The sequence below is a fragment of the Agelaius phoeniceus genome, chromosome 21 (genome assembly GCF_051311805.1).
Source record: "Agelaius phoeniceus isolate bAgePho1 chromosome 21, bAgePho1.hap1, whole genome shotgun sequence".
NCBI lineage: Eukaryota > Metazoa > Chordata > Aves > Passeriformes > Icteridae > Agelaius > Agelaius phoeniceus.
The window spans coordinates 1,783,737-1,797,793 of record NC_135285.1 but is presented as its reverse complement, the minus strand read 5'-3'; the positions used below and the strand labels follow the sequence as shown (position 1 = coordinate 1,797,793).

The 14,057-nt window shown below is 50.5% G+C and overlaps 1 protein-coding gene across 4 annotated transcripts in view; it reads right to left on the bottom strand.

The window, feature by feature from the left end:
* Positions 1 to 5,115: 5,115 nt before the first annotated feature.
* Positions 5,116 to 14,057, bottom strand: part of NSMF (NMDA receptor synaptonuclear signaling and neuronal migration factor) — a 49,735-nt gene continuing 40,793 nt past the window's right edge. For all 4 annotated transcript variants that reach the window (XM_054646369.2, XM_077189414.1, XM_054646368.2 and 1 more), the window contains 3 exons: positions 13,000 to 13,102; positions 12,560 to 12,635; positions 5,116 to 10,787 (listed from right to left, as the gene is read on the bottom strand). In XM_054646369.2, coding sequence (XP_054502344.2) covers positions 10,690 to 10,787; positions 12,560 to 12,635; positions 13,000 to 13,102 — 277 coding nt within the window. In that variant the 3' untranslated portion in view covers positions 5,116 to 10,689. The remainder of the gene's footprint in view (positions 10,788 to 12,559; positions 12,636 to 12,999; positions 13,103 to 14,057) is intronic.

Here is a 14,057-nt window from a genome sequence, read left to right as displayed (position 1 = left end):
AATAGTAATAAAATGGTTATTAAAAAATAGTAATACAATTAGAGTAATAATTTGGACAAATTGAATTAGGGCAATATGAGACAATAAAAACAAAGAGTTACGGATGTCCGGGTACCTTTTTCTGGGCAGCACGAGCCCGAAAAAGGACACCCGTTAACAAAGGATTAACCCTTAAAAGCAACAGCCTGTTGCATATTCATACACCTCATCCATGATGCATAAATTCCATTCAAACACAGGATTCTGTCTGGTCATCGTCAACTTCTTCCTCCGAATCCTAACAGCGCCTTCGAGGCAGGAAGAAGTTCGTTTCTTCTGATAAGAGGACCATAAATTCTTTTCCTCTGAACGATTCAGGTGTCCTGTGGCTGCTATCTCGCTGCGAGTCCTTTCTTTAAAAAAAGTATCCTACATAGCATCGTTTCTATTTTAACAATTTTTATAACCTAAAACTATATTTAACACAGTACTTAAGAGAATTAATACAGCATTATTTTCTAACACAACACATATCATATTCATTTTAATATTTGCGAAAAGCCAATCATAAAATACATGCATTTTTCACAACACCACTGGAAATAGCTTTTATTGCCGAAGTTGGCCGTGCCGGGTGAGCGCCCCCGGCGCTCTGGGGAGGAGGCAGCTCCAGCCTTTCACCTGAAATAACTCGGGGCCGATGTGAGGCTCACGCATGACCTGCCGCACTCCCTGGAGCACGGCTCCATCTGCCTACAGCAGGGCCACAGCGGTGCCCGGGGCTGAGCATAAAGAGCGGAGCAAGCGGGTACAGACATTTCCCCGCCTCTGGTGACTCATGGCTCAGGCACGGCCAGAGCCAACAATGTGCCTTTGTGCTCGGAGATCTCAATGGATTTCTCTTTCGTGGTCTTGTCTGGTTGGCTTTTAAGCCTGTGTAAAGCCCGTAAATCCTGAAATAATCAATCCCGCACAGTTTTGCTGCACCTGGCGCAAAGAAAACGCCTCCCTTTGTGGACATTGAACCTGACATCTGCTGGTTTCACTGCATGCCCGCCTGCCTTTAGAACAAAACAATAAATCCAACCATTATTCATCCCCTCCCCTGCCAGTCAGGATTTGAGAGCCTCCCATCATTTCTGTCAACTGCTCCAAGCCCCGGCCGAGTCAGTGAAACCGTGTCGAGGGCTGGGCAGCCACACTTGGCCGGCAAGCAGAGCCCTGGAGCTAATCCCGATGTGTTCACAGCCGCGGGGAACCCCGGCCGGGTGCCCGGGGCTGCTCCCGGGAATCCCGCTCGAATTTTGGCACAAGAGGGAACGCTCGATTACAAAGCCCAGGTGCGATGATGGCAGGGGCCGGCACTGGGAGGCTGTGATGGCCAAGTGCCACCGCGGGGCACGGACAGAGCCGGGCACGGCTGCTGCGCCTGCGGAGCTGCAAGAGGAGGTGGCAGAGACAGCACGACAGGGTCTGAGGAAAGGAACAGCCCCAAGTACCCCCAGGGGACGAGAGAGCAGGGCCCAGCACGAGTCTGTGGGATTTCACCTTAAACTCAGCTCCCACTCCAGTTTGTGTCCATCACCCACTGCCTGCAACAGAGCACCAAGGGAGAGGGAAGAGGGAACAGGGAAAAGTAACCCCTTGTACCTGGGCTGCTCCAGAAAATTTGACTTTGTACCTCATGGTGCTGATTTAAAACCAGGACACATGGAATGGTTCCAAGATAAAGGATAAAGAATCTGGATGATCTTTCTGGGCACCAGGCCCTCCAGGCATCAGTGGTGCCACAAGGCTGTGCAGTGGGTGGTAAAGGATCAAAGGTGATTTCTGTCATCTGTCACACAGCTGAGGTGGATATGGCACGTCCCACCTCACTGTGGTGGTGGCACATGGAGAATATCCCCAAATGGGGAGGATGGAGAAACAGAGGCTGAGATCCCAGGGCTGAAGAAAAATGGCCCAAACAGAGCTGTCCAGCCTGTTTCTCTTTGTGCTGAGGGGCTGCAATTACCACATCTATCAGAGGATGATCGTGCAGGTGACTGTCAGCATTGGAGATAAGGGGAAAATTGCAGCTGGGAGTTCAAGTCGGTGGCAGTTCACTCAAACAGGCCTGTGGGAGAGAAAGTGCTTTATCGGAATTCCTTCATTGCCTTCTGCCCTCCTGGGGACGTGCTGTTTTGGAGCTGGTCTGTTTTCCCCAGGGGGATTACCAGGCCTTTAACCTCCCCTGATTTCTCCAGGGCCCTGTTTCTGTGTCTGGGAGGGTGCTCAGGGATTAGCCTTCCTCCCAGGAGGAGGCACAATCCCTAATGCGCTCTAAATTCCTTAGCACCCCATACTCACTAAGCTGCAGATGCTGCTGGAACCTGAATCACTCTGAGCTATCCCTGTCCTATCCCCATGACTGGATTTGTGCCTCTCAGATGGTCCCTTGTTTCATTATCAGGATTTTTTGCTTTTTTCCCCTTTTAGCTGCATCTGGCCTCTTGTCCCTCCTGAGCTCTGCTCCTGTGTGTTCAGCTGCTGCCATGCAGAGGTGCCCACTGCCTGTAGGTCCTTCACCTGCACCACAGGTTCCTCACACCTCATTTCCCTCACACAGCATCTGCCAGGTGCCATTTCCTGGGTTTATAAACTCAGCCAGAGAACAACAACAACAACAACAACAACAACAACAACAACAACAACAACAACAAACCAAAAAAACCCAAAAAACCCCCAAACCCCCCCCCACAAAAACCCAAAACCATGAGAAAAAAGCAGCTTTCCCAGAAACATCTCTTTTTATTAAATCACGTCTTTAGCCCTAGAAACATTTGTGTACTCGAGGCCTGGTTATCCCACACAAAGCAGCAGAGCCCCAGAGGACCCTGAGGTGGCAGAGGGCTCCTGAGTCAGGCAGGGCTGGCCTTGCAGCAGCAGCCAGAAACCACAGTGGGGGTGCTGGGGTCTCTGGAACCTCCTTCTCGCTTTCCAAGGAGCCAGCCTGCTGCTCCAAGGCCCACTGAGGCCTGGGAGAGCACAGTCTTTGTTTTTAAAACTCTCCATTAGCCTCAAGACCATTTTGGCCCCAAACCAGGTTGGGTTCTCCAACGCCAGGGCTCTCTTGTGCCCAGCATTTCCAGCTCCTTATGGCCCTGCTGTGCCTTCAGCTTCTGCTGGGATGGGAGAGCAAGGAGGGCTCTGGGTGCCCAGACAGGTCTGTGTGGAGCCAGCAGGGATGGCTGGAGCCTGCCCTGCACTCCAGCTGGGGTTGGGAAGGAGCAGGATGCTGCCAGCTCCTCTGAACCCCACAGAGAGCAGAGGCAGAATCAGCAGAGTGGTTTATTTTCACAAGGTTTGTCAACTGATCAATTCCACTGAAGTGGTCTGGGGCTCCCCCCATTATTTTGGTAACATTGCTTCTTTTTCTGTGAAAGCTGAAAGAAACTTGCTCAATCATCTCAGAGTTTAGAGGCATTACTGGACATAACCTCTCCTTCTCCACATTCACCAGACCCATTGTCACTCTTTCCATTCCTCCTTGCTACTCAGGCACCGAATTTTCTGTTCAGAAAGCTGCTGATGCCCCCTCACTCTGCAGAAGAAAAGGGAGCTGGAAATGAAAACTGGTGCCTGAACTCCAAAGGGAAAAAAATCCCAAAAGGGCGCTGGCTCCCAGCCCTTGAGAGCTAAGGTTGTGTTGTTGCTTGGCATCACAGCTGAAGTCACCCAGTTCCAGGAATAGTGTTATTAAAGAACAACAGGAAATACACAGCAGAAAAGCTGCAGCCCATTGAGCACATTTGGGTAGGACTCCAGCCTGGTTCCCTGGGATGGGGAGCACCAAACCCGCTGGGTTCCTTCAGCCACCCCCACCTGAACCCCCTGCAAAGTCAGGTCTGAGCACAGGATCCCTGCTCAGGGGCCTCAGCTGGCTGCGTTTATCTCTGAGGGTTTTAGGGCATTCAAAGGTAAGGGCAAAGATCCCTGTCCTTGAATTCCCAGCTCTGCACCAGCTCCACCTTTACAGCACCTTGTAGGTGGGTCTGTATTACTGCAATGGGAATTAGCACTAAAAATACAAATTAGAAGCCAATTATCTCATAACCCCCCACTTTTCTTCACTCAAGGTTTTTGAATCCACCCAGTGTGCATCTGAGCTGGTCCTGAACCAGGGGATGGTGGCAGTGAGCAGCCCAGTGAGCAGCCCACAGCCTCAGCAGCAGCTCAGTCACCCAGTGAGAAACATTCCCCAAGCACAACCCAGCACATCCCTGCAGCCCTGGCAGGAGAGTGGGGAGCAGGGCAGGGGCTGTGCCCGAGGGTGAGGCTGTAGAGAGGGGAAAGAGCACAGCAGGGGCACCCAGGACATGGGACCTGCACTGGGGACATGGGACCAGCACTGGGGACAGGGGACCAGCACCTGGGGACATGGGACCTGCACTGGGGACACGGGACCAGCACTGGGGACATGGGACCAGCACAGGGGACAGGGGACCAGCACTGGGGACACAGGACCTGCACTGGGGACAGGGGACCAGCACTGGGACACGGGACCAGCACTGGGGACAGGGGACCAGCACTGGGGACACGGGACCAGCACTGGGGACAGGGGACCAGCACTGGGGACACGGGACCAGCACTGGGGACATGGGACCTGCACTGGGGACAGGGGACCAGCGCTGGGGACACGGGACCAGCACTGGGGACATGGGACCAGCACTGGGACACGGGACCAGCACTGGGGACAGGGGACCAGCACTGGGGACACGGGACCAGCACTGGGGACAGGGGACCAGCACTGGGGACATGGGACCTGCACTGGGGACACGGGACCAGCACTGGGACACGGGACCAGCACTGGGGACATGGGACCAGCACATGGCTCCATCGGGTGCTTGGGGGGCTCTCAGCTCAGCAGGGCAGGTGGAGAGGCTCCTCCTGCTAAAGGTTTACAGGGCACTCGTGCTGTGATTATCATCAGGCCACTGGGATGCTGAGATAAGGAAGTTTGGAATGCCCAAAGAACTGAGTTAATGATCCCCATTCTCAGAACACAGGGCAACACCCTGTGATGGGTCTTATCTGTTCTTATCTGTGTAACTTTTATGGATGCTCTAAAAGCAATACAATACTGTGAAAAAAATATTAGGTTGCATTAGTTCTTTAATATTTACTAAACATTTATGGAAAAAAGCAATGTAGTTTCTCTTCAGATGGATTCTTTACATTTAATGTCCACAATGTTTATTCCTTTCACTCTTTACATTTCTCACACTGACTGGCAGTAAATTGGGCTGAAGTTATTTCTGAACCAAAGCTGCTGCTGGTTCCTGGTGCTCATTGATAGATCATGCACTGCCCCAGCAGAGGTTATCTTACCATGAACTGTGCCCATGACACAGCGGGATTACCTGGAAATAACAATGATCCCAGTCAGGGTCAGGGCCCTTCAACCCCCCATTACACCCTCAGCTCCCACAGAGGAGATCATTACCAGGCTGACTTGCCAGTAACAGTTTCCAGTTGACTTTGGCTTGTGTTTCCAGAATGAGAATTAGAAAACACTTCCATGGAAGATGCAGAAAGCCAGGGGTAGGCTGTAGTCAGTGGGACAAAATACAGGATCACAAAGTCTTTACAGATGATGTGGAAAATGGTATCACCACTCAATAGCCCCCAGGAGGACACTGGGATCCTCGGGAAGGGCTGTCCCCAGCTCCAGGGACTGACACAGCAAAACCCAGAGCACAGAGCAACTCAGCTTGACCTGAGCTGAGCTTTACCTGAGCCCACCTGGCAGTGGGGCCTGGTTCCCTGGGAAGGAGGGCACAGCCCAGCACATCCCTGGAGGAGGGCTCTGCCAGCAGGTGCCAGCTGGAAGGGCCCTGGAAGGGTTTTCTCATTCACACAGTAACATATCTTATGAATAATATCTGAGTGTGACTCAAACCAGCTTGTGAGAGGCTGTTTACATTTAGACCAAGAGAGCAGAGCGAGCCTGGCATTCCACCTCCAGTGGGATTACGAATGGGGCTGGGATTAAGGGCACGCTCCCAGATCCTGCCAGGCTGGCTGTTTATAACCAGCATTTTCCATTCCTTCAGCCAACCCCAGTGGTGCTGCTGAGGGTGCAGAGCAGCCCTGCCAGCAGAGCTGGGAGCAGGAACTGCCAGGCACAGGTCAGCAAGGCAGCAGCAGCAGCAGGGGCTGTTTGTGGGGTGGCTCTGGGCAGATCCCGAGCGGGGCTGACACCACATCCCAGCTCACACCTCCTGCACAGGGAGCATCCCCCAGAGCTGGGACAGAGCCCGGGGGCGAGGACATGGGGGCACATGGACACACCACTGGGAGCACATGGACACACCACTGGGAGCAGGAACCCTGTGCTGAGCTCCAGGCAGCAAGCCCAGGCTGAGGAATGAATAAATTCCTTCTTGGAGTTCCCTGCACAGAGGCCAAGCCCCTTCACTGGCTCTGGTGGCTCCAGGGGTGGGAGCAGGTGGGATCCCACAGCCGACTCCTCACACAGGCAGGATGAGCTGGCTTAGTGCCTTTTGCAGTCAGATGTTTTGCTGGAGCTACAAGGATTTTTCTGCTTTTGTTTAACACAGGAAGGGATTATCTGGGAATGCATGTTTCCCACCCCAGGCCTGGAGGTCAGCTGCAAAGGGAAGCTGGTGGCTGCAGCATGAGCAGAGGTGCAAAAAGCTTTATTTGTTTCTACCTATTTCTATATCCCATGGGTAACTTGAATTTTCTTCTTCCCTTTCCTTCCCAGCCACACAAGAGGAAAAGAGAAAAGCCTCTCTGAAAGGGCCACATGCACAGAGCCTGTGATCCCCCAGGCCTCTCCAGCTGAGAGAACGTTCCCTGCAGGCACCAGAGAACATCCTCGGGGCACTGCCAGCACTGAGCCAGGCTGAGGAGCAGGGCTGGGACAGCTGAGGCCCCTCCTGCCCCCTCCTCTCCTGAGGTGACACTGCCAGCCCAGGCCATAACACATTTATCACATGGAACAGGTAAATGTGATAGCACATTTATCACACTGAACAGGTAAATGTGATAGCACATTTATCACATGGAACAGGTAAATGTGATAGCACATTTATCACACTGAACAGGTAAATGTGATAGCACATTTATCACATGGAACAGGTAAATGTGATAGCACATTTATCACACTGAACAGGTAAATGTGATAGCACATTTATCACATGGAACAGGTAAATGTGATAGCACATTTATCACATGGAACAGGTAAATGTGATAGCACATTTATCACACTGAACAGGTAAATGTGATAGCACATTTATCACACTGAACAGGTAAATGTGATAACACATTTATCACACGGAACAGGTAAATGTGATAACACATTTATCACACTGAACAGGTAAATGTGATAACACATTTACCCAGGCATGGGCTGGGGGTCACATCCAACACTGCCTCCAGCAAGGGCAGCACAAACCCCACTGGTGGCTGGTGAACAGCCAGGGCTGGCACCCAGCTCAGCCACCTGGGTTTCATCTGCTGCTCAAGTGGTCCAGGTGTCCCCACCCTCCTGCCCCTGCTGAAGGCAGCTCCAGAGCACAGAGGAGCAGCAGAGAGGAGCAGCAGTTCCCTGGTGGGACAGGGCAGTGGGGAGGGAGCTGCTCTTTGCTCAGCCCAGGCACACGGAGCTGCTGGAGGCACAGGACAGAAGTGGTTTCAGACACACCCTGAGAGCAGGGTGCTGAGAGCTGCAGGAACAGGCAGGAGTGGGATGGCAGATTGTCCACAGCTGCCCCAGGCAGGGCACTGGGGCAGCCCCAGAACCTCCAGGGGATGCTGCAGGAGCACAGGGGGTGAGGAACACACAGGGCCTTGGAGCTGTCCTGGCTGGGACCATGCTGGGCTCATCCTTTACAGGCTGGTCTCACTGAGGAACTTCCAGGCTCTATTTTTTACCTCTAAATTTTAAAATAATTACAATTTTTATTTGCCTCTGCTAACCCCTTCCCTTCCCAGCAGCCACCTGAAAAACTCCACCAGTGAAAAAATGGAATAAAAGCGTTTTCCTCTGTCACCAGTGGTTAACTCCAAGGATGCTGCTGCACACAGGACATCAAACATCACAACTCTATTCCAGTCACAGCTCTGAGAGAATTTCATCTCTTTAGGCATATGAATGCTACAAAGAAAGGAAAAAATATGTTCATGTCATAAACATCACAAGCTATGAGGAATATAGATCTTTGGAGGGAAATGCATTCATCAGTTGTCATATCCCATAAACTGCACCAGGAGAACAGTCCATAATGTCCATTCCAACACAGAAATTACTGTACAATCTACCTTCTACTTTGCACCCCAAGTACTACAAGTGGTCAGTGAGGATATACAACAATTCTACAGAGAAATCACTCAAGTGGATACATAAATGGGCCCTTTGGGGGTTAAATAAGATTTTCAATAGTTGCACAATGCTACATTCATGCTACCAAGTTCACTGAATTGGGATTTGAGAAAGGAAGAACAGTTTGCCTGTCTCCAGTCAGGAGGTGAAAGGGTCAGAAAGGGAGAGAGTTTTGTGTCAGCATTTTAATCTTCCCACAACCATTTCCTTCTCCAGATAACATGACTTTGTGCTTTCAGGGCACCTCTGGCTCCCACCTCTCACACAGAGCTGGTGGAAGCTCCAATGTTAAACAGTAATTGGCATAAATTTGGGGTTCTTTTTCTTTTATATCTGGCATAATTTTCTTCCAAAAGCTACAGACTGGTGCCTGTTCTCCCCTTCACTGTAAGTCTGGCAAAGCTGACTGAGTCCAGGGATGAGATGTGGCTACCAAAGCTCCCAACCTGGGGGAGGCAACAGCCCACACCTGTCTGTGTGGCTTTCAGTGACTTTAAATACCTCTCTCCACCCATTCCTCTCCTTACTGTATGTACATTATTTCTTCAAAAGTTTTGCTATAAAACTGCTCTAAATGTAAAGGGTTCAGCAGTTCTAGCCAGGGGCCTGCTCCCCAAAATCACAACCACAGGTATGGCACAGGGGAAGGAGGACTCTACAGATCAGAACACCACGTTCTCTTTGTAAGTAGTTAAAAGAAAATTTGTACATCTATTTTCCTTCACTTCACAATCAACAAATTTGAGATAGAGGAAATCAGGAAAATAAGGTAATCCTTCCCTGTTCCTTCCTTTGCTTGTCAAAGAAATAACTTGTGTCACCTCCCAGAATTGCCAGTGACCTACATAGACTCTAAGTACTATTTGTCCTCTGAAAGGACAGCAGAATGTGAAAAAAGCCCCATTCCCAAAACCAAAAAAAGCACCCCCTTACCCAACCAAACAAAAAATAAATAGATTCCAAAAGGTACCATCAAATATCAAGTACAGACCTGGGCTCTCAGGCTGCTCTAACAGAGCTCAGGGTTTTCTCTGTCCTCCACAGGGAGGGGCTGAGCAGCTCAGACCAAGACACAGGTCAGGGAAAAGGGGTGGGTTATGCACAAACAACTGGCAATCAAGTGAACAAAGAGTCAAACTCATGCTCCAAGCCTGTGCTGTGTCCCTCCAGAAGCATTTCTCCCAAATGCCTCAGTGCTCAGCCCCCTCAGAGGGGTCTCCACACAGGAAGAGAGCTCCTCTCCCAACACACAGCAAAACACTGGCATGAACAATTAATTACCATGGCTATTAATTTCTAATTCTTTTTTATACCAAAGCGAGCCTGACAGAGGATTCCCAGCCAGGTCCCGTGTTTCTAACCTAAAGTATTTCAGCAAAACTAAAGTTCCATAGTTTTGCAAGCAGCAAAATAGAAAGTAATGAAGTTGTGGCTAACTGGAGGAGAACTACACATTGGTGAGAGCACGTACAGGTAGTGCAGCACAGCTACTCTGAAAGGAACCAAACCAATGCAGCAGACATGCAGGGTCTGCTAACTTATGTTAAAACCATGTTTGCTGGTGATTAAATATGTCTACAGAAGATATATTACCATTCTGAATATATTTTCAAGCAGACCAAAAATACCTCATCTATTGGTTATGGTGTGTTATTTTTAACTAATTAAATATCAGGAGAGATTTTATCCCCCTCCCTCGCTATAAAAATTGCACTTATTTTCTATTAAACAAAACAAACAAACAAAAAAGAAGATTTCAATTCTATATCCCAGTATATATTCACATGGAAATGGGATCATCTTGCTCTAAGCTTGCAGGAGTAGGTGTAGCAGTCCTTGCTCTCCAGGACTCCCAGCACAGAAAGTCCCACCAGGACAAGCCCCTGCTCCCTCTGTGCTCTGGTGACTTCTTCACTGTAGTGCATGGGTTAATTGGGTTTGTGTGGTTTTTTTTGTAAGAAAACCTGAGCTTCAAAAGTCTTTAAAAGGACCTGGAATCAAATCTGGCCCATTCTGACCCAAAACAGCTCAGTTCTGCCAGGAACTCCATCCTGTCCTCGTTTCACACAGCTCCTCCTGAGGCCCGGGGCTCGGACTGAGGCCAGCGAGGTGTCACTGTCACCCCCTTCCCTCCAGTCTCTCTTGGCCCAGGAGCCTTTTCCTGCCGGCGCTTCCGAGGGCTCCTCCTTCCCTCCCCTTAGCACTGCTGCCTCCTGTAGGGCTGTGAAGGGCTCCCCGTGCCAATAAAAAAGTCTCTCTGCAATAAAGCATGACTTCTTGGACACTGGTGATGAGCTTCCTCTTGCAAAGGCTTCTCCAGCTCATAAAATGTCATCGTAATCCAACAGTTTGGAGTGCTGGCGGGTCTTCCAGAGGCGGTAAAGGCGGAAGTCAAAGTAAGTCTCAATCATTTGCTTACCTAGAAGTGAAACCAGGCAGAGGAGTCACACCCTGAAAGGAGCACAGAGGGGTCACACCCTGAAAGGAGCACGAGGGAGAGGTGACAGCACACGGCAGCACAAACCCCAGCCCAGCGGGAGCACAGGGACACATCCATGGCAAATGCTGACACTGGGCACGTGGAGGGGCCCGTGAGAGCCAAAGATCTTTTCAGATCTCCTCAACCATGAACAGCTCCCTGTAATCCCTTGGCAGGGTTTGTTCCTGGGAGCAGGAACTGAGCACAAAGTCTGTCTCCAGACTTTGACCTCTCTGCTCTGAGGGCTGAGGGGAGCTGGGGGCTGGAGATGATCAGCCACAGCCTGCATGAGGCACAGGGACTTCAGAAGCTGTAAAACAAGAGTTAACTCCTTGTAAAGAAACACTAAAACTAATTAACACTGAAAATCCAAATTAAAAAATACATTTTTTTAAAATGACCAGGCCATCCCTGTCCTGCTCCTGTCTGAGCTCACAGCACACACCAGGGCCAGCTGTGCCCCCCAGCCCCTCTGACTGAAGGGGATCTCACAGGCAGCCAGGAGGTGCATTTGAAAACACAAGGGCAAACAACCCTGCACTCAGACAGGCCTCAAGGAGGGGATTTTCACTTGTGAGGCCTGATTAAGATTAGTTTTAGATGACTTTGCAAAGGATTACAAGGGTACACTCTTAGCATGTCCCAGACTGATCAAGGGGATAAATTCAGACGTATTGTTCAGCCCAGCCTCCTGAAAGCTGAGCTGCTCTAATGCCTGCACACAGAACCCACTGCCTGGCCTGCTGAGCTGCCCACAAACCCAGGAATTTCCCTGCAAGCTGCTCCTGGACACATCCCAGCCTGTTTGCTCCTGTGCAGGCACTGTGTGCAGCTGCACTGATCATGCACAGGGAACTGAACAGCCTGGGCTGGAGAGAGGTGGCCCTGCCCATGGATGGGCTGGAACTGGGGGAGTCTGAAGGTCCCTTCCAACCCAAACCAGTCTGTGACTGTGATTCTGTGAGCTCTGTGACTCTGTGGGCTCTGCACAGTTGAGCACCAATGTGCTCAACTCCTGCACATTCCTGAGAGTGAAGGGAGGTAAGAAAAACCCATCAGTGCTGAGACCAGAGCTGTGGGCAGCAGAGAAGCGCTTACAGCTGAATTCTGCGTGGTTTTATTAGCCAAGAACTACAGCAAAGATAAAAGGGCAAATTCAGAATGTGTCACCTGTGAAACTGCACTGTGAATTACTGACATTGAACAGGAAAAATCCTGTAGCTTCTTGAAATATCTTGAGCTACAGGAAAGAAAAAAAAAGGGAAAAGGGCCAGCAGACTGAGCTGTAGAATGGCTCTGATGGGCCATATCCCAGTTGCTTACTGACACAATTCACTTGGTGCCAGTGGTTTGAGCTCTGGAGAAGGGACCCCAGCACACCTGGCTACAGGAAGGTTCTGCTCCATGTGCATTTCCTCTACAGACTCCTCATGCCCTAATAATGATGGGTTCTCCTGCACTCAGCCTGGAAAGCTGTCTCCTCCTTTGCACTGCCAGGTCCCTCAGGCACAACAAACAGGGCATTTGAAATGTGAACACATGCAGGAACTGCAAGGGGCAGCAGCTGAGCTACACAAGGTGGTTACAAGCAAAACAAAGACCATGGCAGGACTTAAGGGAGTCAAAACTGCTTTTTCATGAAGATGCCCCCCAAAGGAGGCAGACTGGTTAGCAAGGGGTGTCTGTGTGTCTTTGTACAGGAAATAAATTACCTTGAGCTGATAGTTCAAGTGGAGACTCAAAGGCAACCCTATAAGGATTCATTAAGTTTTTCAGATTCTGAAATAGCTGAAAGGAAAACATACCAGAGTTAACAGCTGAAAACAATGATGACTCCTGAGCACCCAGAATTGCCTATCTTTGTTCTGGAAATCCTTCCACCCACATCCTTTAAAACATCTATCTCACCAGTAAATAAATAAACCAAGTGCTTTGAACAACTCCTCTCCTCAAAGGTTTCATTACTTGTCCTGCACATCACTAATCCTTCCTCCCCTGCCCCACAGTCCAGAGGGTTCTCCCACTCACAGCTCCCACACACAGGACAGCAGCACATTCCCAACCAGCAGAGGAGGCAGGTTTAGAGCTCCCAGTGTGACTCTGGCCTCCCTGGGCCCAGCAGACATTCCAGGGGTGACCCACAGGCTCCTACCTTCTCCCCATTGGGGTTTCCAAGAACATAGCAGCCCATGATGTGGATGATATTTGGTTCAGGATTGACTTTACTCATCAGCCTGCTCAACCTCTTCCAGAAGCTGGAAAAAACAGAACACACCATTAAAAAAAAAATAAATCTTTCCTCATAGGCATGATTAATGCCAAGGACATGTGTAACAGCACTCAGCCAGGGCCCAAGGTTTGTACCCTGGGCAGGAAACTGCTCAGGAAGAGCCATTGGATCCCAGACAAGGAAGAACAGGAGCAGAGCCAGGGCCTGAGGAGCAGGTCCAAGTCATGTGGCAGAGAAGGAGGAGCAGCCCATCGAGCCAAGGGAGCTCCAAGGTGAGGAGAAGGGAGCAAAGTCCCCCAGGAGTGCTTCTGGAGTGACAGCTTCACCAAGTGTCCCCTCCAGCTTCCTCTCTCCCATTTCTATCAACAACTGCCCTTTCTGAACACGAGGCTTATCAGGGCACTGGTTCATTTCCAGGGCATGAAATCAGCAGGGAACAGCTGCAGAGATTGTTCTGAGTGAGACAATACAGCCCAGGCAGCTCCATGTCAGCCCGTGCTTGGTGCTGCTCACAGTCACCCCCCCTTGATGTGCAGTGACTGTGACCAGGCATTGGTGCCTGAGGGATGTGAAACACGACTCCCTCCCCTGGGCAGAGGGCTGGAGCAACTTTGGGGGGCTCCAAAGCCCAGAAATTCCTCCGTGGGTGTTTCAACCAGACTGCAGCCTCAGCTTTCCCCAGCACTGCCTCCCAGGACACACAAGCTGGATGGAGACATTCACTTCCAAGCTCCCCAACTTCCAGCTGTGTGTTCACAGCTCTCTGCAGATCCCTGATTTATCAGCTTGGGAGCAGCTATGCCTGGGATGTGCTCAGAATCCTGGATGTGCACACGTGCTGGAGAATTCCACAGCCAGTGCTTGTGCCAGGGCACGAGATGCCTGGGCAGATGTTGATTTTAATGCTCAGTTCTCATGCCAACAAAAGTTGTGTAGGAACAGGTTGGTGTACATCCTCCCCCCACAGCCAGGCACTGTTA